At 40.1% G+C, this 24549-nt stretch overlaps 1 protein-coding gene across 2 annotated transcripts in view; it reads right to left on the reverse strand.

Annotated features, from left to right (window-relative positions):
- Positions 1-24543, reverse strand: part of CNOT6 (CCR4-NOT transcription complex, subunit 6) — an 85315-nt gene extending 60772 nt beyond the window's left edge. For both annotated transcript variants that reach the window (XM_010840934.1, XM_010840933.1), the window contains exons 1-2: positions 24531-24543; positions 5622-5735 (exon numbers count right to left, since the gene is read on the reverse strand). In XM_010840934.1, coding sequence (XP_010839236.1) covers positions 5622-5733 — 112 coding nt within the window. In that variant the 5' untranslated portion in view covers positions 5734-5735; positions 24531-24543. The remainder of the gene's footprint in view (positions 1-5621; positions 5736-24530) is intronic.
- Positions 24544-24549: the final 6 nt, after the last annotated feature.

The raw sequence follows: 24549 nt of genomic DNA on the forward strand, positions 1-24549 counted from the left end.
AACAATGAGATACCACTATACATACCCATTATAATGGGCAAAACCCAGAACAATGTCAAATGCTGGAGAGGATATAGAGCAATAGGAACTCTCATTCACTGCTAGTGGAAATGCCAAATAATAGCCATTTTGGAATAGTCTGGCTTTTTTTTTTTTTTTTTTTAAAAAAATTAAACATTCTCACCATCACGCACCTTGCCCAGGAGTTGAAAACCTACATCAAACACACAAAAACCTGCATGTGGACATCTGTAGCAGCTTTATTCATAATTGCCAAAACTTGGAAATAATCAAGATGTCCTTCAGTAAGTGAATGGATAAACTGTGATATATCTAGACAATGGAATATCACTTAGCACTAAAAATATATGAAGTATCAAGCCCTGAAAACACATGGAGGAACTTAAATGCATATTACTAAGTCAAAGAACCCAATCTAAGAAGTCTACACACTGTTTGATCCCAAGGATAGAAAAGGCAAAACAATGGCGAGAGTAAAAAGATCAGGGGTTCAGGCAGAGTGAAGCAGGAACGAACAGGGAGAGCACAGAGGACTCTCGGGGCAGTTATACTACTCTGTATGATATGACAGTGATGGATACATTTAATTATATGTTTGTCTAAACCCCAAAAATCTACAATATCAAGAGTGAACTCTAACGTAAACTATGAACTTGGGGTGCAAAAGCAGATTCATGGAGGTAACAAATGCACCACCCTGGTGGGGGATGTTGACAGTGGAAGGATCATACACTGTACTTTACATCAAAGGTGCTATGAACCTAAAACAGTTTAGTCAAAAAAAAAAAAAATTAAAACTCAGTAGTTTCCAGGGGCCGAACGTGGGGGGACAGTCTGCCTAAAATGGAACAGGGTGAAGTTTTCTGCAGTGATGAAATCATTCCATATTGTAATTGTGATGGTGGTTGAACGACTGTCTGACTGTACATGTAAAAGAATGGTACAACAGTAAGGGAGTGAACTTACTGTACTCTGTCTTTAAAGTGATTCTGAGACAAATATGTAAATATTCAAATTCAGAGAATAAATCTCTCTGAAAGAAAAAGTGAAGAAAGGACTCAGAACAAACACTAAAGCTATTCAAGCTATTTTAATTTCAAGGAAACTTCCCTGAAATTAAAAGAGAAAAAACTCAAACTACACATTGAAAGAGCATACTATACCTAAGAATATCAAAGTAGAACAACCAATACCAAAATATATTCAAGTAAAAATTACTGACTTTAAAGGGAAAAAATTCTTTGAGCATCTAAGCAAAAAAGAGAAAATAATAATGAACTATAAAGAAAGCTGAGCACCAAAGAATTGATGCTTTTGAACTGTGAGGGTGGAGAAGACTCTCAAGAGTCCCTTGGACTGCAAGATCAAACCAGTCAATCCTAAAGGAAATCAGTCCTGAATATTCATTGGAAGGACTGATGCTGAGGATGAAGTTCCAATACTCAGGCCACCTGATACGAAGAACCAACTCATTAGAAAGGACCCTGTTGCTGGGAAAGATTGAAGGCAGAAGGAGAAAGGGACGAAGGAGGACAAGGTTGGATGGCATCACCAACTTGATGGACGTGTCTGAGCAAGCTCCAGGAGTTGGTGATGGACGGGGAAGCCTGGCATGCTGCAGTCCCTGGGGTCACAAAGAGTAGGACACGACTGAGAAACTGAACTGAACTGAACAATGAAAAAAAATCTGACTGCCATCAAGCCTACGGCAAAACAGGACAATTTTAAGCAATAAAATAAAGAGGAATAATGACAACTCACAGCATATGTTTGAAACCCAAATATAATAGTAAAATACTTTTTTTCTTTAATTATTTTTGGATCGGTAGGGCCTCAGCTGCAGCGTGGGATTATTCCTTGTGGCACGGGGGCTTCTCCAGTTGTGGCACATCAGCTCAGTAGTTGTGGCACAAGGCCCGAGTCGCCCTGCAGCATGTGAGATCCTAGTTCCTGGACCAAGGATCAAACCTGAATTCCCTGAATTGGAAGCTGGATTCTTAAACCACTGGATACTTTAAAAATGAAACTTTAAAAATCTGATTGGTCACCTTCAAAGGACAACAGGTTATCCTGAAAACTCGTAAATAAAAGGAAAGAAAGAAGCATTCTTTTCTACCTCTCCTATACAAATTTATATCTTGAGCAATCAATTAATAAATGAGGGAATAAATCAACTGTGTGCACCATAGGTCACTCAGTCGTGTCCGACTCTTTGCGAGCCTGTGGACTGCAGCCTGCCAGGCTCCTCTGTCCATGGGATCCTCCAAGCAAGAATACTGGAGTGGTCGCCATGCTCTCCTCCAGGGGATCTTCCCAACCCAGAATCAAGCATTGCTTGTGTCTCCTGCATTGGCAGGAGGGTTCTTTACCACTAGCACCACCTGGGAAGCCCAAGATAAAATAAAATAAAATTTTAAGATGAGGGAAAGTATCTCTTAACAGATACAGCTCATCTAATTAAAAAAAAAAAAAAAAGAGTATCACTATTTTGCAACCTTCAAAGAATTAATGGCTCTAGGCACTGAACATCAGTAGAAAAGAAGGCTTTTGTATCTTATGTGCCTCCTAAAGAAAAAGAATAATACCACACACATAACGCAGTCTTCAGTCCTGTCAAGGGTCTTAAATCCAACTCTTGATCAAGTCTCTGCATCCTACTTGCAAATATGGATGAAAAACATGTTGAACTGCATGCAGGAGAATACATACTGCAGGGTAATAAGAAGTTCAACAGATAAACTGTAAAGAAAAGGATGGACAGGGAACATGTAAATTGAGCACTAAACTCTTAACACTTGTGTTTAGTTATCAGTCGTGTCCAACTCTGTGCAACCCCGCCAGGCTCCTCATCCATGGGGATTCTCCAGGCAAGAATACTGGAGATGTATTGCCATACTGCCATGCCCTCCTCCAGGAAATCTTCCCACACAGGGATCAAATCTAGGTCTCCCGCATTGCAGGCGGATTCTTTACCATCTGAGCTACCAGGCAAGCCCTAAGGAAACAAAAGAAGTGATTACTATAAAAGTTAGAGTAACAGTTACTTTTGGGGAGTGGGGAAGGGATTGTGTTTGGCTGTGGTGTGGAAGGGGTTCTGGCAAAAGTAAAAAACTTCTAATTCCTTTTTTTTAAACTGTAATATAATATTTAATCCTCTATATCTAAAACATTTATTTCATTAATATCAAGTTATTAACAAAGGGTTTTACATCTCTTTTTTACAAGTCTCTGAAATCAGGCATATGTTTTATACTTAGACTACATACTAGTTTGGACTAAGGACATTTCTTTTTCAGATTTTTTATTTATTTTTGGTTGTGCTAGATCTTCATTGCTGCACATGGGCTTTCTCTAGTTGCTGCAAGCAGAGGCTTTTCATTGTGATGGCTTCTCCTGTTGCAGAGCATGCGTTCTAGAGCACAGGCCACTAGTTGTGGTGTATGGGCTTAGGTGTTCCAAGGCATGTGAGATCTTCCCAAACCAAGGATGGAAACCATGGCCCCTGCACTGGCAGGAAGATTCTTTGCCACTGAGCCACTGAGGGAAGCCCTGGACTAATCTAAGTACATTTCAAATGCTCAGTAGCCACATGCGTTTCATGCCTATTGGACTGATCAGAAAACTTCTAATTCTTGACCTGGGTATTACTAGGCTTCTGGCCTTAAAATAATTCACTAATATGCTTCTGGGGTTTTCTTTATCTGTGTTTGATTTTACCATTAAAAAAATGGCCTTCTTTAAAAAAGTAAATGACTAACAGCCATTTGGATTATCTGGCTACCTCCAATGACACAAGGATCTAACCACTCATCTCCCTAGAACCAGAAGAATATATGAGATTACTTCAGGTCCAGAATTCAGTGACCTCAGATCCCTAGAATTTTGTATCACAGATCTTAAGGAATGCTAGAGTATATAATATACATGATAACTCTAGCCTTGAAATAACTCTAATCTTAGCATGAAATGAATTCAGTCTTGAAAATTTCTACACACTGGAGTTTATATTCATGTATTAAGATAATAAAGTGACCTTCCTGATAGTGGTTTTGTTAATTACAAGGTCTTATTCCACCAGACCTATTCAATCAACAGCTTATCCTCCACAACACTTGGTAAACATAAAACTGTTAAGAATGCTATTTTAAAAGAAAAATCTCTCCTTTTCATTCCTATCTTCTACACAGATCTCTTCCCAAAGTTCAGAGTAAGCAGAGAACAATGACTCCAAATTGCCACTGAGTTCCAAACATAAGGTAGAGTGAGCAGACAGAGAAAAATCCCCTTTACCTCAGAGATATAACCTCACTAACCTAAGTGAACACTTTATAGATTATCCAAATTTCCTAGAAGCAAACGACTTGTAATTCAAAAACTGCTAATACAGACTGAAAAAAGAAAAATATAGTTAAATACCAACCCTGCAGAAATTAAAAGGGGAAGTTGGAACAGTAATTGCCTATGCTTCAAAGGCTCTCTGACAGAGAAAATCAAATTTGACAGGACAGCCAAAAGAAGAGAGAAATTTCACTCTCCCACCACTCTACACCAGCACTCCAGAAACTGGAAGAGGGAAAACAGGAGAGACCCATATAGGTACCAACCTCTACCATGGCTGCATGAAGGTGCTTAGGTTACTCAATAATTAATCAGAACTTCGGAGCTGACAAGGGAGAGATGCTACTATCACTACCTCCTTTTGCTTTCTGTACAGCGCTTTTCTACTTAGACTTCACAGCTATGTTTTGTCTATTAGTTACTCACACTGGCATAGTCCCTTCCTCTCGCCCAGTAATATGTCAAAAGCGTAAGAATGAAACAGACCTTCCCCCCCATCTATATATCTTACATATGCCTAGTACAGCACCTGGAAAATGTTTTACACATAGCATATACTCAGTATGTTTGTTGCATTAAACTTTTAAAAATATCAAGGGCAGCCAGGTGAAAGAAAAGACAATTTGGTCAATATTATTTCAGAAAGCAACAGTCAAGAAAAACTAGAAGGAAAGCATAAGGAGGCATGTTAGGCCAACATGAACACAAAATTTCTTTAGCCCTGGTTGCCTTAAGAAGCAATCACGCCCCTTGGCCATATTTTTGAAGACTTGCATTAAAGGCAGAAGGGAATCCTGAGAGCTGCTTCAAACTCTTTCAAGATTTTGTGTTTCTGAACAAGGCTGTCCCCAGAGACTCAGACTGAAACACAAATTCAGAAAATAAGAAGAAACAAATCTATCCCAGAATCTACAGCCAAACAGGCATTCCCCACCTCATTGGAAACCTGTAACTGGATAACACAAAAATCCCTACCCTACGTCATCAGAGAATTAAGGAACAGGACAAACCTTTGTATACTAATCACTACATATGCTATTTTCATCTTTGATATTATCATCTTGATTTTATAAAAGGACACTGACAGTGAGAAAATAAGCAATGAATGGGTTCTGAACTTTGACTCAAACCATGTTTTTCCTACTGAACATTTCAGCTTCTAAGACAAATCAGCATTGGTAAAATACAGCATTGCTTCCCTTGTGTACTGGCATTACTAGATCTTAACTTCCAAACCATAAATTTAGCCGTGTATGTCTTACCACTTATTTCAAGCTCCACCCAATGAGATTTCTTTCCATTTGCTGCTTCCTCAGAGGACATAATTGTGTACATCCTCCGAGGGTCAGGGGGCTCGTATTTTTCTTTGGGCATGCCTGTTGAATCAAGAAAAGAAACCAATCAATATTTGAAAGAGTCAAATAGCTGAAAATAACATCTTTTTTAAAAGTAGACATCCATATTATGATCTCTAAACACATTTTCCCACCAAAACAAACTAGGAACTCCTAAAAGAAATGGAAGATTTCAAGAATGGGATTGGAAAAATATAAACAAGCCTGGACACTAAGAAAGATGCTCTAGCTGTGAAGGGCATAGGAGTTAGCTTGAAGAGGTCCCACTGGCCAAGATAAGACAATCTGAACAACAAAAGGAAGACTACAAATCAATTTTAAACTGTATGACTCCAAAACTCTGATGGAAGAAAAAAAAAAAAACCTGTCACCTGAAGTTGGAAAATAAAGGGAAAGAATCAAGTATTTATCCAGCATTTCTGGCAGAAACTAGTTGAGGAAATGTTCTTAACAGAATTCTAGCTAATAAATGCAGAAAGTTACGTAATTAGAAAAACCACTATTTCACAACCTCTAATGAAAAAAACGGATGACCATTAATGGCTAATAAAGGAATCAGGTGAAAAATGTCCAATGGAAAAAATTTAAATAGATCAGGCTGTAAGACCTCAACCCAAGGATCAATCTCAGGACAACTAGACTTATATGTCAATACTATGTACACTCTTGCCCCTTCATCCAAAAAAAAATTACAAGACTGAACTTGAATCAAATAAGCCTCTCTAGATCTGGAACCAGTTTATACCAAGTAAGGAGACGGAGGAATATGGTAAAAGTAACATAAGACACAATAATGTGAATATACTTAACACTACTGAACTGCACACTTAAAATGATTATTAAGATAGCATATTTTGCTATGTATATTTTACTATGAGTAAAAAAATTTTTTCTTAACTCTTAAAATAATGCCACAAGAATACAGCCAGCCAGATGCAGACAACAGAAAGTTCTACATGACAGAAGGCCCAATTTCCTCAACAAATAAATTATATGAAAAGGAAACTGATATTAAATGACTTATGAGGCACAGCAATCAGATGTAATGTATAAACCTCATCTGGGTCTAATGTGACCAAATTAAGTGTAAAAAACATTTATGAGAATCAGACAAACTGGAAGAATTATATCTAAGCTGATACTGGGACTACTGTTCATTTTGCTTGTGGTTATTTTAAAATTCATATTAAAAAGCAGAGACATTACTTTGCCAACAAGGATCCGTCTAATCAAAGCTATGGTCTTTCCAGTAGTCACGTATGGATGTGAGAGCTGGACCATAAAGAAAGCTGAGCACCAGAGAATTGATGCTTTTGAACTGTGGTGTTGGAGAAGACTCTTTCAGAGTCCCTTGGACTGCAAGGAGATCAAACCAGTCAATCCTAAAGGAAATCAATCCTGAATATTCATTGGAAGGACTGACGCTGAAGCTCTAATACTTTGGTCACCTGATGCGAAGAACTGACTCATTGGGAAAGACTCTGATGCTGGAAAAGATTGAAGGCGGAGGAGAAGGGGATGACAGAGGATGAGATGGTTGGATGGCATCTCCGACTCAATGGACAGAAGTTTGAGCGAGCTCCAGGAGATGGTGATAGATCGGAAAGCCTGGCGTGCTCCAGTTCATGGGGTAGCAAAGAGTTGGACACAACTGAGCAACTGAATTGAACACCTACTCTGGATACCTTACACAGCTAAACAAAGCTGGAGAAAAACCCACTATCATATGACGTTAAAGTGAGCCAGTCAGCAATTACTTACCTCAAATGGAGTTACTGCTAAATGGGTTTGAGGTTTTAGTTTTACAAAAAGAAAAGAGTTGCAAAGAAGGATGATGGTGATGGCTGGATAACATCATCAATGTATCTAATAACACTGAATGCTACACTTAAAAATGGTTAACATGGTAAACTTTATGTTATGTATATTTTACACAGTAAAAAAATTAGAAAAGGGCTAAAGCTACTTTCATTATGTTATGCCGCTTCTGTACTGATGAGAACTAGAGCTATTTTTCAAACACAAAGATGGTTTTGACTATGTAGTCAAAACACAGGAAGAGGTAAGTAATCCCTTTTTGAAAAAGGTAAGTAAATAGTGAGACTAACCAGCTGCACAAGGAACAGAATATCTAGTTTTTGTTTTGTTAAATATTGTTAATAAAACTGTTCTCCTACATGTTGATTTCTCCAGAATAGAAATGACTGAAGTTTTTAGACTAATACAAAACATACCTAACAAAGAGCTATACTGTCAAGAACTGTTCCTATTCCATCTAGAGGACAAGCTGGCAAAGCAAGTGCCTACTGTGAATCATATGAATATACCAGTAATAACAAAACACTGTGTAAGGCAACCAGAGCTTAATGACAACATCCCTTAAGAGTCCTTATGATCACTCAAATGCCACTGTTCTGACTAGATTCTACTTACAAAGCAACCATCTGATCTTCACTGGCTTTCCAAATAGAATTTAATGATAAGCTGCTGTATTCAGCTAAGGTTAGTATTTTGGTCCTATGAGCTATTTTTTTAAACTAATATACTGTAATTGGAGGATAATTATTTTACAATATTGTGATGGTTTCTGCCATACATTGATATGAATCAGCCATGGGTGCACATGTGTCCCCCCATCTTGAACCACTCCCTCTCCCTCCCCAACCCATCCCTCTGGGTTGTCCCAGAGCACTGGCTTTGAGTGCCCTGCTTCATGCACTGAACTTGCACTGGTCATCTATTTCACATATGGTAATATACATGTTTCAATACTATTCTCTCAATTCATCCCACCCTCCCCTTCTTCTAAAAGTCTGTTCTTTACATCTGTCTCTTTTGCTGCCTTGCATATAGGACCATCATCACCGTCTTTTTAAATTCCATATGTATGTGTTAATATACGGTATTGGTGTTTCTCTTTCTTACTCCACTTCATATATTAGGCTCCAATTTCATCCACCTCATTAGAAGTAACTCAAATGTGTGCCTTTTTATAGCTGAGCAATATTCCATTGTGTATACGTACCACATCTTCCTTATCCATTCATCTGTCAATGGACATCAAGGTTGCTTCCATGTCCCAGCTATTGTAAACAGCGCTGCAATGAACACTTGGGTACATGTGTCTCTTAATTCTGGTTTCCTCAGTGTGTATGCCCAGCAGTGAGATTGTTGGTTTGTATGACAGTTCTATTCTCAGTTTTTTAAGGAATCTCCACACTGTTCTCCACAGTGGCTATACCAGTTTGCGTTCCCACCAACAGTGTAAGAGGGTTCCCTTTGAGTTATTAAATCATTTGACTTAGTGAAAGTTCAGAAGTCTGATTTACCAATCTCATGCAAGCTTAGTTAGTGTGAATCAATGTCCAGAGTTCATGCTTCAGAGAATAAATAAAAGTATTACCGGACTGAAATCTGAAATCCAGGTCTTAGACCTGGGGTCATTCCATCAAGAGTCATGATTTCTGCCTAGGCAGCCAGCCACTCCCTTTCTGAGTTTTCAAGACATGTGATGGGTTGTCTTAAAATTTAAGAGACAGCACATCACTCTAAACTTGAAAGAGGCACAGTCTTTATTTTCCAAATCCCCGAGAGTGCGAAAAGAACATGACAGAATAAAAGAAATGGTAGCAAACTGGACAATTAAGCCCTTCTGAGAAGCATATCTGCCCACTAAGCAATTCCACCCATTTTTCTTGGAGTCCAACAGAACACAGTATTGGAAACCAGGTAGTAAAAAGGACATAAGAACACAAACAATTCAGGATTTTTCCTCAGGCCTTGAAATCAACAAGCAGCTCTTGCTCTCTAAAAAATACAGCATGTCGCTGCAGATTACTATCTGAAAAGAGTAAAAGGTTTTCAAAACTGACTGGAAAACTGCCAAGGAAAATTACAAGACTTTTAAAAAATAGCTAGGCCAGAGTCAGCATGTATATAACCCCAGACTAGTCAATCTTCAACTCCCCCAATCCAATGCCAAACATCATTACTGATACTGGCAGCATAAAATCTGTCCCTGATCTAGACCTCAGAGAAATGGTTTTTCATTATCTTAGAATAAAATAATTATTTACCTTGAGGAAATACAGGACATTATTTACCAGACAGAAAGATATGCTTACATTATTAAAGATTTTATGAAATGGCTTAAAAATACACAGGAGAAAGGGTAACAGAGAAGTGGAGGGAGGAGGAGAGGGGAAGGGGTCCGGTGGGGGACCCTAACTGCAAGTCAAACACCATTTGAGGCAGCTTCCAAACTAAGAAATTTAGTACTAAATAAAAAGATTTAAGCGTCTATCCTTTCCATGGGTACTCTATTTCAGTCATCAAATGGCCCAGGTGAAAAAAAGTCCCATTTTACAAAAGAAAGACAATAAATGAAGTATGAAAAAATAAAAACAATATCATTTCACAATTCCCAATGAGTCTTTCTAAAACAAAGACTTATAAACTGAGTTAAAACCTTGGGATGAATCACTGGCACTGGCATAATGCTAAGGTAACACCACCACCCAGGTTGTTTTTTGATTTTAAGGTAGAAAATGTTCAACAGAGGAATAAACTATTACCTCTTCATCAATCTTCTCAACACTAGTAAGGGGCAGAACCAGACACTGTGGGTCTTTTGATCTGACAGAATATGAAATACACACCAATAATGTTTACCCTTTTCAGAACTGGAGGAACTGGCTGTGCTGTGCTGTGCTTAGTTACGTTCGACTCTTTGCAACCCCATGGACTGTACCCCACCAGGCACCTCTGTCCATGGGGATTTCCAGGCAAGAATACTGGAGTGGGTTGCAATTTCCTCCTCCACGGGATCTTCCCAACCCAGGGATCGAACCCAGGTCTCCTGCAATGCAGGTGGATTCTTTACAGTCTCAGCCCCCAGGGAAGCCCAAGAACACTGGAGTAAATAGCCTATCCCTTGTCCAGGGGAACTTCTGACCCAGGAATCAAACTGGCGTCTCCTGCATTGCAGGTGGATTCTTTACCAGCAGAGCTACCAGGGAAGCCCAGAGCAACTGGCTAGATGACACCAAAGCAGCAACTGCAATGAAGGACTTTCTCCAGGATAACTGGTCTGCTACCTTCAACAAACTGGGGTCAGAACTATTATAGATTTGAAGAGAATGAAGAGATATATATAATGAGATGTAATGAATGATCCACAAATCCACAACAACATTCTGCAGACAGCTGGAGAAACATTTAATACCTAGTTCATATTTTGAAATATTAATAAATTATTATCAGATTTTATTGCAGCAATGTATAAAACCTTGTTAAAAGACACTCTAAAGTTAAATAATTTAATTGTAATGGCCAGATTTTTTTCCCAAGGGAAATAAGATTGAGTCATAGCCAATTTTTTTATTTTTTAATTAGAGTATGATTGCTTTATAATGCATCAGTTTCTGCTGTACAGCAACATGAATCAGATGTAAGCATACATAGATCCCCTCCCTCTTGAGCCTCCATCGCAGCCCCCAGCCCCACTCCCTAGGTCATCACAGAACATGGAGCGTAGCTTCCTGTGCTCCACAGCAGCTCCCATTAGCATCTATTTCACACACGGCCGTGTATGTATGTGAGTGCTGCTCTCTCAACGTGTCCCACTATCTGCTTCCCCACATCCACAAGTCCATTGCCTAGGTCTGTGTTTCTAGTCCTGTCCTGCAAATACGTTCATCAGTACCATTTTTCTAGATTCCATATATATGTGTGTGTGTGTGTGTGTGTGTGTGTGTGTGTGTGTGTGTGTGTGAATATGTATTTGTTTTTCTCTTTCTGACTTACTTCACTCTGTATGACATACTCTAGGTTCATCCATATCACTACAAATGACCAATTTCAAATTACAGCCAATCTTAACTGACAAGACAAAAAGGTAAGTTCTTTTCCTTTTCTTGTTTGTTACATTTTCTCCTCCATTCTTGGTGTTTTACTTCTTTCAGAAACACAAATAAAAAGAGTGAGTGGGGCAGAGGAAAGGCAGGCAAGGGAAAAAAGGAGAAATAGACTCATTTCTCAAAAAAAGACCCTTTTATTTATTATCAGGCTCCTCAAAGAACTATAAGCTAGGGAATATACAAAAGGTAGTGCCACTAGCCTTGGTGCCCATTTACTTTTTCCAATCCAAATTTTCACTAGGTGTTAACAAATCTTTCACTAAATCCAACTAATTTTTACCTCTTCAGGACTTCTAAACCTGTCTTCTCCATTTTTACAGCTATTAAAGTTAATTCACACCCTCATTTATCAGCTACAACTTTTAAACAACCTTCTCTATATCTTCCTGATTGATGCCTGCCCATGTAACTCTCCTGCTTAAAACTCTAACATGGCCCTTTCTGCCTACCTAGTTAGTTAAAACCCTAACATCAAAGTCCTTTATGACCTAGATTTAGGGCACTATTTTCTCACTCATCTTCAGCCACTTACATGTGCATCATTCTATCAAGTCCGAAGTTGATCAAAGCATACCTACTTCGAAGACAATCTTTCAATGATACATCCTAATCCTTTCACCAGACAACCTTCACTCGAAACTCCTACTCATCCCCTTCACAGCAACTCAAGTTAACATCAGAGCCCCTGTAAGCCCTTCCCAACAAAGGCACAAATCCACTCCTCTTTCCTCTGCACACCACACATTTACTCAGCATTTATCAGTCCAATTGTTATCTCCCAGCGTCCTGTGTCAGACCTAGCATGTTACACTAATAAAGTGGTCTAAACATTCTTTCCTTCAAACTCAAAATCAGGTTTTCAAAGAAAACTAAAAATAATAATAAAAAAAAAGGGCAATTCAATACAACTGAATCATGCTTCCTTAAGGAAGCTTTCTTTACAGAATCATTCATTCAACAAATATTTACTAAGCACCTTCTGCTTCTGTTTCAAGCACTCTGTCAGGTGCTGGGAAAAAATAAGCAGGAAACACGTACATGATCTTGGATCTTAATCTACGGGGTTGGGGGAGGGAGTTGCAAACAAAAACCTTACAACAGTGTAATCACACTACAAACCTTTCTTTTTACAAACATTAATTTAGGACTCCTTCCCTATCCCTCACCAAAACAGGAGTCTATAATTTCCTGCTTTGAGCTATTCTGAACCTTGAAGGTATTTCTAATGTTGCCTCTTTAACCCCACCTTAATTTTTTTTACATCTCATTCACCTACTCTACTACAGGATCCTTGCACTTACATTTTAAATAGTTTTATATTTTCAGAGCCTGGCAAATAGTAGGTGCTCACTCAATGTTGTTGTTTAGTTGCTAAGTCGTGTCCTACTCTTTTGCGATCCCATGGACTGTAGCCTGCCAGGTTCCTCTGTCCATGGGAACAGGCTACAGCCCTAGAGTAGGCTGCCATTTCCTTCTCCAGGAGACTTTCCAACCCAGGGATCAAACCCACATCTCCTGAACTGGCAGGCAGATTCTTTACCACTGAGCCACCAGGAAAGCCCAAACTTAAAGGTAAAAACTGTATAATCTTAGTGACATACTAGAGCAAAATGAGAGCAAACCTCAAACAGGTGGCAGTAATGACAAAACTGTTGGGTGCCTGCCTGCCACACTCTGCACAGGGCATATAACAGCTAACACGTTCTGAGCACTCACCAACTGGCTGCCCCTTCACATACATTATGTCATTTAATCCTCACAACTCCTAGAAATAAATACTACTACTCTTCATACATAAAGAAAGGAAGGGTCAGAGAGTCACTTGTCTAGATCACAGGTACTAGTGGCACAACTGAGACTTTAACTCAAATCTGATCCAAAAGTCTGGCTTTCAACCATTATGCAATAATTTCCTTGTATTATCTCGATTTAATTCTCATAGCAGCCCATGAAGTAGGCGCTATCCTCTTTTTACTTTTGATGAGGAAACTGAGGCTCTTACATTTAAGTAACTTGCCCAAAGTCACACACACTTGGTTAGTATTAGGTTGGTGCAAAAGTAATCGCAGTTTTAGCACTGTTGAAATTTGCTGTTTGATATTGGAATACATTCTTAAATAAATGTGATTATGTTATACATCATTTTAATACACATTTCTTGCCTTTTTTCCCCCTGCTCTTGACATTACTTTCTATGTATTTTATATTTATTTTAGATTATGGAAAAGATGTTAGACAAAAAGCAAATTTGAGCGATTTTCTTCTTCAAGTTCAAATGGGTTGTAAAGCAGGGGAGACAACTCTCAACATCAACAACACATTTGGCCTGGGGATCTGCTAATGAACATACAGTGCAGTGGTGGTTCAAGAAGTTCTGCAAAGGAGACGAGAGCCTTGACGATGAGGAGCATGGTGGGCAGCCATCAGAAGTTAACAGCGACCAACTGAAAGCCATCATCAAAGCTGATCCTCTTACAACTACACAAGAAGTTGCCAAAGACTTCAATGTCCAGCTTTCTACAGTCATTCAGTGTGTGATGCAATTGGAAAGGTGAAAAAGCTTGGTTAAGTTGGTCATGAGCTGACCGAAAATTTTTTTAAAAAATCATTGTTTTGAAGTGTCATCTTCTCTTATTCTACACAACAATGAACCATTTCTCAATCAGATTGTAACATGCAATGAAACGTGGATTTTAGACAACAACTGGCAACAGTGGTTGAACCAAAAAGCTCCAAAGCTTCTCCCAAAGCCAAACTTGGTGGTCTGCTGCCGGTCTGATCCACTACAGCTTTCTGAATCAGGGCAAAACCATTACATCTGAGAAGTATGCTCAACAAATCAATGAGATGCACCAAAAACTGCAAGGCCTGCAGCCAGAACTGGTCAACAGTTTTGATTAATAAAGATTTGTGTTTCAGCCTAGTTATAATGATTCACAGTCTGAAACCGCAATTGTGTCTGCACCAACCTAATAGTAGAGCTAGGATTTGAACCTTGGACAATATAGTTGCAAGCTGTACACCAATGCCTCATACAACTCTAGAATTCTGTCACTGATGAAACCAAGATCTTCTGGGTTCATTCTTCAAATATTATGTTACTAAGACCATGAGTCCTTGAGTTGCCTTCTCAGATATATCATCTTTACAAACCACTTTTCACTCATATTCTCTACTCCCAAACTCTGCCTAATACTTAAGACTGCTGCTGCTGCTGCTAAGTCGCTTCAGTCATGTCCGACCCTGTGCGACCCCATAGACAGTAGACCACCAGGCTCCCCCATCCCTGGGATTCTCCAGGCAAGAACACTGAAATGGGTTGCCATTTCCTTCTCCAGTGCATGAAAGTGAAAAGTGAAAGTGAAGTAGCTCAGTCGTGTCTGACTCTTAGCAACCCCATGGACTGTAGCCTACTGGGCTCCTCTGTCCATGCAATTTTCCAGGCAAGAGTACTGGAGTGGGGTGCCATTGCCTTCTCCAGCAGATCTCAAATGCTATCATCTCAGGATCCTTATACTCAAGTACCTCAAAGACCTTTTGTATGTGAGTTCTATCTATCAATATTTACTGTATTAGAAATAAGAACTAAGGAATTTAAAAGTGTATTTGTCGGGAGCCATGTTAGGCATTACTGACAAAATGGAGGCATGGCCCCAACCCCCTCTCCTTGTCCCACAGGCACGGTCCTGGGATGAAGGAGTTAGGCCTTGTGATTCTGACTTGTTTTTTCCTTTCTTCGGTTGAGTTGGCTGGAAAGAATGTTAAGGTGCTTATTGTTCTTGAGAGAAGCATGAGAAAGCATAAAACCTTCTGCAGTTGTGCCCAGAAAATAATCTATAAAGTAACTATTGACATTCATTCAAGGATCTTTACAAAGAACGTTCCAGGATGAGCACGCAGGCTGCAGCTCGAGGCCATGGGAAGGACTGTTATCTAAGACCTGTTTGTGAGGGGAATGTTTATGGCAAAGGAAGTCTGCAGAGTTTAGGGTTTACGAATAATTAAGAATAGTTAGAAGCTAAAAGTTTAAGGAATGTTGTAGTGTAAGCATATTTTACTATAGCTTGTAGGGATTAGGAATTTTAGAGATAGCTATAAGCCTTTTTAGGAGATAGCGAGCTTAAGATACTAGGGGCAAGCAGGATTTAGAAAGATAAGAAATAAACTGAGGAATGTGGTGTGCAGCCCAGACATAAGCATGAGTTATAATGTAATCAGGAACTCTGTTTGAAGGACAACAATGAGACAATAATCTGGGTGAAGAGGAACTGAAAATGTCAAACCTCTGACCTAATGCTTTTGTCAAAGTATAAAAGAAAACCTGAAGCTTGAAATAAACATGCAGTCCACCTTGAGTCAGCTGCTGCTGCTGCTAAGTCACTTCAGTCGTGTCCGACTCTGTGTGACCCCATAGACGGCAGCCCACCAGGCTCCCCCGTCCCTGGGATTCTCCAGGCAAGAACACTGGAGTGGGTTGGAGGCTGCATCATTTTCCGCCAACACCACTCATCTCTTCAGGCTGATTCCCTGGCTGCTGGAGCTGGACTCCGGCATGTATTAAGTCACTAAATATAGTAAACCTAGCACATGTTAACCACAGCATTTTAATGAAGAGTAACTACTTTCAAAAACAAAGCAAAATTTTGCAAGAAGAGTGACACTGTCTTACATTTTTACAAATCTTTAAGGTCTAACACGCTGGAAGACAGCCTGTCTACTCTGAATTCAATTAATCAGATATCACACACATTTGTTAGTCTATGAAAAACTGCACAGTATACTCATAAGAGAATGAGAATGAAAAAGGCAAAGAACATTGCAGTGGTATTTCTAAAAATTTAAGGTTTCAGTAGCTACCTTCTCCTGTGTCCCAAAATCTCAATTCCTTAAATCCTTTTCTCACAGAGAATAAAAATAAATTTAAGGAGGGAATGGAAATCCACATCAGTATTCTTGCCTGGGAAATTCCATGGATAGAGAAGTTCGGCAGGCTACAGTCCATTGGGTTGCAAAGAGTCAGACATGACTGACCAACTAACACTTCTCACTTTAAGTTCATATTGGTTTAACTAAAACTTACAACCAGTAAAACCTCTGCAAAAAAGATTTTTAAATTATGATAAAATAATCCTCCAAATACAGAGTCAAACAGCAGATGTAGTAGTCTAATTTCTCAAAGGAGAAGACTGGCATACCTGTCTGTATCTGCAGTGCCCAGTCAATAACCAACCGCCTATAAGAGTTTACTAGACTGCTATTAAGGGGGATTCCCTGGTGGCTCAGCAGTAAAGAATCTGCCTGCAATGCTGGAGGTGTAGGTTTGATCCCTGGGTTAGGAAGATCCCCTGGAGAAGGAAATGGCAACCCACTTCAGCATTCTTGCCTGGAGAATTCCATGGACAGGAGAGCCTGGCAGGCTACAATCCATGGGGTCTCAAGAGTCGGACACAACTTAGCAACTAAACCACCAACCACCACGACAGACTGCTGATAAAATGCAGTTCTAACCATGTGCCTGTGCCTAATAACATGATTGAATATAAAATACAGAGAGAAGCGAGAGTGTACTGCAACACCACAGGAAACTACCAATTTTGAAGGTCAAAAATGGACAAATACTAGCAAATTCAACTCAATAAATCAATTCAAAACATAACTACAAAGGTACACTAAATACAGGTCATCCACAAATTTCAATTTAAAATACAAATATTTCTCAGTGTAGAAATCTTAATTTCTATATTTTAAGTCAAATATGAAGTACAGAGCAAAAGAATATATTAAGACAGTCATGATTTATGATCTAATCAACAAAGCTGAATGCCAACTAATATGAAGGGCGTTGAGTTAAAATTTGTGTGGTGAAACATCACTGAGATCAAAAAGGTAAGGAGAGCCAACCACCAGTACTAAATCTAAATCTTTTCTCTTAGCATAAGACAAGCAACAACCAATCCAACAATGATGGCTGCCAACAGAAACCTTTTCATCTCTTATCTTTGGCCAGATTTTCAATCATCTAATTGCTCTTTCCTCTCTTACGATCACATTATTATAGCTACCCCTTTTTGTTGTCTTTCATTCACTAAATCGCAACCAACTCTTTGTGACCCCATGGACTGCAGCACGCCAGACTTCCCTATCCTTCCCTATTTCCCAGAGTTTGCTCAAATTCATGTCCACTGACTCAGTGATGCTCTCTATCCATCTCTTCTGCTGCCCTCTTCTCTTTTTGCCTTCAGTCGCTCCCAGCATCAGGTGCTTTTCTAATGAGTCTGCTCTTTGAATCAGGAGGCCAAAGCTCTAGCTGAAGATAGAGCTTCAGCTTCAACATCAGTCCTTCCAGTGAATACTCAGGGTTCATTTCCTTTAGGACTGACTGGTTTGAACAGCTTGTGGTCCAAGGGACTCTCCAGCACCATAATTCAAAGGCATCAATTCTTCAGCACTCAGCCTTCTTTATGGTCCAACTCTCACATTCATACATGGCTACTGGAAAAACCATAGCTTTAACTATATGGACTTTAGGTTGGCAACATATTTTTGCTTTTTAAAATGCTGTCTAAGTTTGTCATAGTTTTCCTTCCAAGGAGCAAGTATCTTTTAATTTCATGGCTGCAGTCACCATCGACAGTGATTCTGGAGCCCAAGAAAATAAAACCTATCACTGCTTCCACTTTTTTCCCTTCTGTTTGCCATGAAGTGATGGGACCAGATGCCAAGATCTTTGTTTATTGAATGCTGAGTGTTAAGCCAGCTTTTTCACTCTCTTCTTACCCTCATCAAGAGGCTCTATAGCCCTCTTCACTTTCTGCCATTAGAGTGGTATCATCCGTGTATCTGAGGTTGCTGATATTTCTCCCTGTAATCTTGATTCCAGCTTGGGATTCATCCAACCTGGCATTTTGCACGATGTACTTACTCTGCATATAAGTTAAATAAGCAGGGTGACAATATACAGACTTGTCATACTCCTTTCCCAATTTGGAATCAGTCAGTTGTTCCATGTAAGATTCTGTTGCTTCTTGACCTGCGTACAGGTTTCTCAGGAGGCAGGTAAGGGGGTCTAGTATTCCCATCTCTTTCAGAATTTTCCACAGTTGCTGTGATCCACACAGTCAAAAGCTTTAGCATAGTCAATGAAGAAGAACTAGATGTTTTTCTGGAATTCCCTTCCTTTCCCTATGATCCAACAAATGTCAGCAACTTGATATCTAGTTCCTCTGCCTTTTCTAAATCCACCTTGTCCATCTGAAGTTCCTGCTTGAAGGATATAGAGCAACATCTTACCAGCATTGTGAAATGAGCTCAATTGTACAGTAGTCTGAACATTCTTTGGCACTGTCCTTCTTTGGGATTGGAATGAAAACTGACCTCTTCCAGGCCTGTGAGCACTGCTGAGTCTTCCAAATTAGCTGGCTTATTGAGTGCAGCACTTTCACAGCATCTTTTAGAATGTGAAATAGCTCATCTGGAATTCCATCACCTCCACTAGCCTTGTTTGTAGTAACGCTTCCTAAGGCCTACTTGATTTCAGACTCCAGGATGTCAGGCTCTACGTGAGTGACCACATCATATCTCATTGCAATTTTGGCCTTTTGAGACATTCAACATTTATTCTAGCTGCTAAGTCATACATACAATCATTGTGGGAAGTTCTAGTATACTAGAAATCAATTTTGACCCTCTAGTCCTTTTTCCCCCTGAAAACTAAGACAGAAAATCATTCAAAAAATGCTGACCATATAAATCATGAAGGCTTTAACAATTCTAGAGTATTTCTCTCATAAGGACTTAAGTGAAGTCCTAAGGACTTTCTGACCCCAGTTTCTTGACCCTCTTCATCAAGCCTTCACATTTTTACTATGTCTCCTGAAAAAGTATGTCACACATACAATTTCCCCACCCCATCCACCTAAACTCTCAATGAATCCCTATTATATACAAACTTACATCCCAACACTTTAAGAAAGAGCCTAAGACCATTCATAGACTTTCTGGCAACTCCTCCTGTCCCTTACATCTTTGCAACCTGTTTCACAGTCCAAGTTGTACGTAACTTGTCTTCGCACATACTCTTTCTTCCCACTGAAATGCCTCCACTCAGTCTAACAAATCTCTATTCAACTTTCAAAATTCAGCCCAAAGACCTCTGAGATGAATTCCCCCGTTTCCAAAGCAGAATTAGATGCTCCTTCTTTGGCGGTGGTGATTTAGTTGCTAAGTCACGTCCAGCTCTTGCGACCCCATGGACTGCGGCTGGCCAGGTTCCTCTGTCCATGAAATTCTCCATGTAAGAATACTGGAGTGGGTAGCCATTCCCTTCTCCAGGGGAATCCTCCCAACCCAAGGACTGAACCCAGGACTCCTGCATTTCAGACAGATTCTTTACCATCTGAGCCACCAGGGAAGCCTCTGTTCCTTCTTTAGCATCCCCCAAATACTTTGTGTACTCCTCATGTAACTTGATGAGCGCTTTATTGGTTCATTTGTTTTTCTCTCTGCACCATTATAAACCCACTTGAAATAAAAGAGCATAAACCCTACTACTGTTGTTGTTGTTCAGTCGCTAAGTCTTGACTCTTTTCGACCCCATAAACTGCAGCACACCAGGCTCCTCCAGTCTCTTCTATCTCCCAGAGTTGGCTCAAATTCATGTCCAGAGTCGGTGACGCTTTCCAACCATCCCGATTACAGTAGCAAGTCTAAAATAGCGTGTTTCAGGTATTTTTGGAATTGAGTTTTAGCACTACTTTAAAATGCTATGTTGAAGCGTAATTAGTTCTGCTGTATCCTTTATTCTGAAAATAATCTGTTCCAACATAACTAATATATTAGAAAATTTGAGCATAACACAAAATTCCCATTTGCTTACATACGATTTTGTCTGAGAAAAACACTTGAAAAAGGCAGAAACCTGCCCCTGGCTGAACAGAGCTACATAGAAATTTACAAAATACACACACCTGAAAACACCTATCAGCTCCATCAGTTCAGTCTGTGTGTACACATATGCTGAGCCACACCCATCCACATCTGGTGTTATTATAACATTCCATTTGATTTCAGGTAGCCCTCTTTCCATCACCTTACAATAACTCACAAGCAGCCACCCTTCTGATGCCCATTTCCACAAGCAAACCAGGTCTTTTTCAAGGTAAAGTGTCACATTTATCATGGTATTTGTTCAGCTGCTGTGTCCAACTCTTTGCAACCCCATGGACTGCAGCACCCCAGGCTTCCCTGTCCTTCATTATCTCCAGGAGTTTGGTCAAACTCTTGTCCATCGAGTTGGTGATGACATCCAACCATCTCCTCTGTCGTCCCCTTCTCCTCCTGCCCTCAATCTTTCCCAGCATCAGGGTCTTTTCACAGTGAGGCAGCTCTTCACATCAGCTTCACATTGGAGCTTCAGCTTCAGCTTCAGCATCAGTCCTTCCCATCTATATTCAGAGTTGATTTCCTTTAGGATTGACTGGTTTGATCTCCTTGCTGTCCAAAGGACTCTGAAGAGTCTTCTCCAGCACCTGTGGTATTTATGTATTCCTTAATCATTTAGGATTAAAACTATGCTACCATTTTTATCAGGTTCCTTTTTAAAAAAATAAAGTCACTGACAATGTTCTGACTGTTGTGTCCCAGCACCATTTTTCCCAAAAGGCCTATAGTTTTTACTGCACAATTCTGCCTACCATGGTGACTTTTAGGAACCTATATGTTGCTCTGGGCTTCCCTGGTGGCTCAGAATCCACCTGCCAATGCAGAAGACTTGGGTTCAAACCCTGGGTTGGGAAGATTCCCTGGAGAAAGGAATGCCAATCCACTCAGGTATTCTTGCTTGGGAAAATCCCAGAGGAACCTGGCAGGAACCCCAGTCCATGGGGTCTCAAGAATCAGACATAACTTAGAAACTAAACCACCACCACCATACAGAAGGGAAAACTCTGTCCTCCACCCAATTTCACAAAATGTTTACAGTCCATATCCTCACAGACCATCAGGATAGCCATAACCTTTGAGCTTGGTGGCTCTCACTTCTGGTGGGCAAAGGCTTGATTTTTCCAGCTTAACTACTACAATCTGCCTCAGCCTAACTGAGAAGACAAGTTCTGAAAGCCTGAATGCCTACCTACAGTAACACTATATGGGTTTCATTGTGCTCTTAATCTTCAAAACAATTTAAATAACCCTGTTATTACAGAGCAACTGAACCGAGTCCTCAAGACCACTACAAAAGGGATCACAGAAACAAAATACCCTATATATCTAAGTTTAAAACAGATTCAGATTCACTAACTTCACACTATCTCAAATGTGACTTTCTTATATGTAAGGCCTCCACTTAGTTGTCCACACTGATGCCTAAATGATCTCTAAATCACATTGCTCCCCTCTGAAAAATATTTTGCTCTCTCCTTTCCTATAGGATAAAGATATAAACCTCACTTTTAGCTTAATAAGCATGGTTCTTCAAAATCTAGGATGGACATACCTTCGCAGGCTCATCTCGTCACTCTCCTTTTCAGTAACATGTCACCACTGGCCTCATCCCAACATTTGGCGCCTCAGTGCACCCAGAGTTCCTTACGTTTGAAAAGACCCGTCTCCCCAGTTTGACAAACCTAATTCCATGTTATTTTCTGTAAACTGCTCCCACACCTTCTACAAATTTAATCATTCTCTCCTGTTCTCCCATAGCTCTGTACACCTACTAAGACTACAGCAACAAGAAGACAGCAACTATTATTCACTTTTTAATTCTCAGGGTCCAACACTATGTCCAGCATATACTATTCCTTGCACATTAGTAACCAAGAAAATTAAAATGGATGAGGGAGAGGTAAAGCCCAGAGAAGGGTAAGATTAAGGCAGCCTAAATGAGCCCCCATCTTATATGCAAATAAACACTTTAAAAGCAGTTTTTCAACCAGTGCACCTTAAGTATGAGAAAGTTACAAGGGTGCTGAAGAGTCTTCATGCTTTATGACCCAAAAGCTACAAGTTGTGAGCAGCCCTGACCATTTATTCCAGTATGCCTTACACATTACCCCTTTCTGCTGCACTACAACATGAAAAAGGTTTATGCTTTAAAGAACATTAAAAAAAGGCTAATGTGGGCACAGTGGAATGCCTAAGCACTAACCAAAATACATTATTTATAAACCACAAGTACAGAAGCAAATGCCAATATCTGTAGTCAGGACTAAGTTCTATAACCAACTTCATGTCTATTCAAGAGTCTGAAAAGTTTTACCTTGCCACCAAGGTCTAAGAAAACTAAAAATCCCTACAAACAAATAAGCATTCAGAAGAGCTTCTTAATCTATTAACACATTACCACTGATGAAGACACTTCTGAAACTATGCAAAATCTTCTTAGCTTCACAAGAAACTTTGTCTTTTGTCACATCCTCCCTTTTTGACCACTTCATTAAGTATCTTTTTCACCTACTGAAACTGATCAGACTCAACTACCTCAAATAACTTCCATTTATTAAAACACACTCTGCCCTCCCCAAAGAACTAATCTTTGGCAAGTACATCACTCTCATGTGCTCTCACACTTACACAAAACCTAGTCCTTTCCCTCTTAACTGTAATATCTTGGGCAAGTCGCTTTAACCTTTCTAAGTTTGTTTCCTCATTAGCAGCTATTCAAAAAAATTTTTGTTTAAAGCAAGTCGACTGGACCAGATCACTGATCTAAAAATATTAAGCAATTTTTATTCTAAAAGTCATCATATTCTAAAGACTGTAATAATTACCCTGATAGCAATTACAAAACAAGCCTTCAAACCCTTTTGATCAATGGACATAGCTCCTATAGCCTACAAAACTGTTTTGGGATGATAAACTCTAGTGCATTCAGAAAAACACAAAGTGTAATTAAATGCCATTTTATTTTTCACTTGTTCATATTCACTCTCTTCCTCCCCAAAATTAAAATCCCCAGATACAAAGAGGCAAGAAGATTCTGCACTACCACTAATGGGGCAATCCACCTGGAAATAAGTATGGTAACTTATATTCAAGGAGATTATTTAAACGTCAGTTTAGCACAATAACACATCCAAAAAGGACAAGCAAAATAACCATTCACAACGCGGTCTTTTACAGTTAACAGTTCAAGAAACGATTACAGGTATTGCTTAGCAAGCTCTTCAAGAACGGGATAGAAGGAGAAGAGTCAAAAGAAAAAAAGTTTCCGGAGAAAATAATTACTGGTAGTTAGAAAAAAGGAGGAAAGATAAGATTTAGGTTATTAAACATAAAAGCTTCAAGTAACTGTATCTCTGAGTCCTCAGCAATATCCTAATCTCTCCATCTGCTGCTCAGGGCTTCTTTAACCATGTCATTCCCATCCTCCCAATCCATTCCCCGCCCCCCCGCCCCCCTAAAAAATAATTGCCTAAAACTTAATTTTAAACACATTTGGGGCAAACAGTTTCCCGCTCTGCGGTAACTGCGAAGTTCCATACTACACTTCGCGCAATCCCACACTGCCACTTCTCCAAAGTTGCCACCCATCCTGGCCGAGAGTCCCAGACATCAACTCTCCTCCTGCGAGTGGCCAGAGCCAGAGTCCAGAGCCAGGGCATTCCCCCCAACCCCGGCGCCCCTCTGCGCGCCCCCACCCCCGCCGTCAATCAACACCCCTCAGCCCCGTACTCTGCGCGGGGGCGCGGTCCCGGAATCAGCGGGGTCGCGACAGATGCGCATCTAGGGACCCCTCAACAGTCGGCATCTCCTCCAAGCTGCAGGCCCGCCGCCCACAAAACTTAAGGTGCTCTCGCTCGAGTGCCCCGCGCTACGGTCCCCGGGACACGACTGAGAGCGGCCCGTGCGCCGCCAGTGCGAGGAGCAGCGCCCGGCTGGGCCTCGGGCCGGTGTCGCTCACCTCTTGGGGTGCGTCGCCT

Source organism: Bison bison, unplaced genomic scaffold, assembly GCF_000754665.1.
Source record: "Bison bison bison isolate TAMUID 2011002044 unplaced genomic scaffold, Bison_UMD1.0 scf7180017864150, whole genome shotgun sequence".
Lineage (NCBI taxonomy): Eukaryota > Metazoa > Chordata > Mammalia > Artiodactyla > Bovidae > Bison > Bison bison.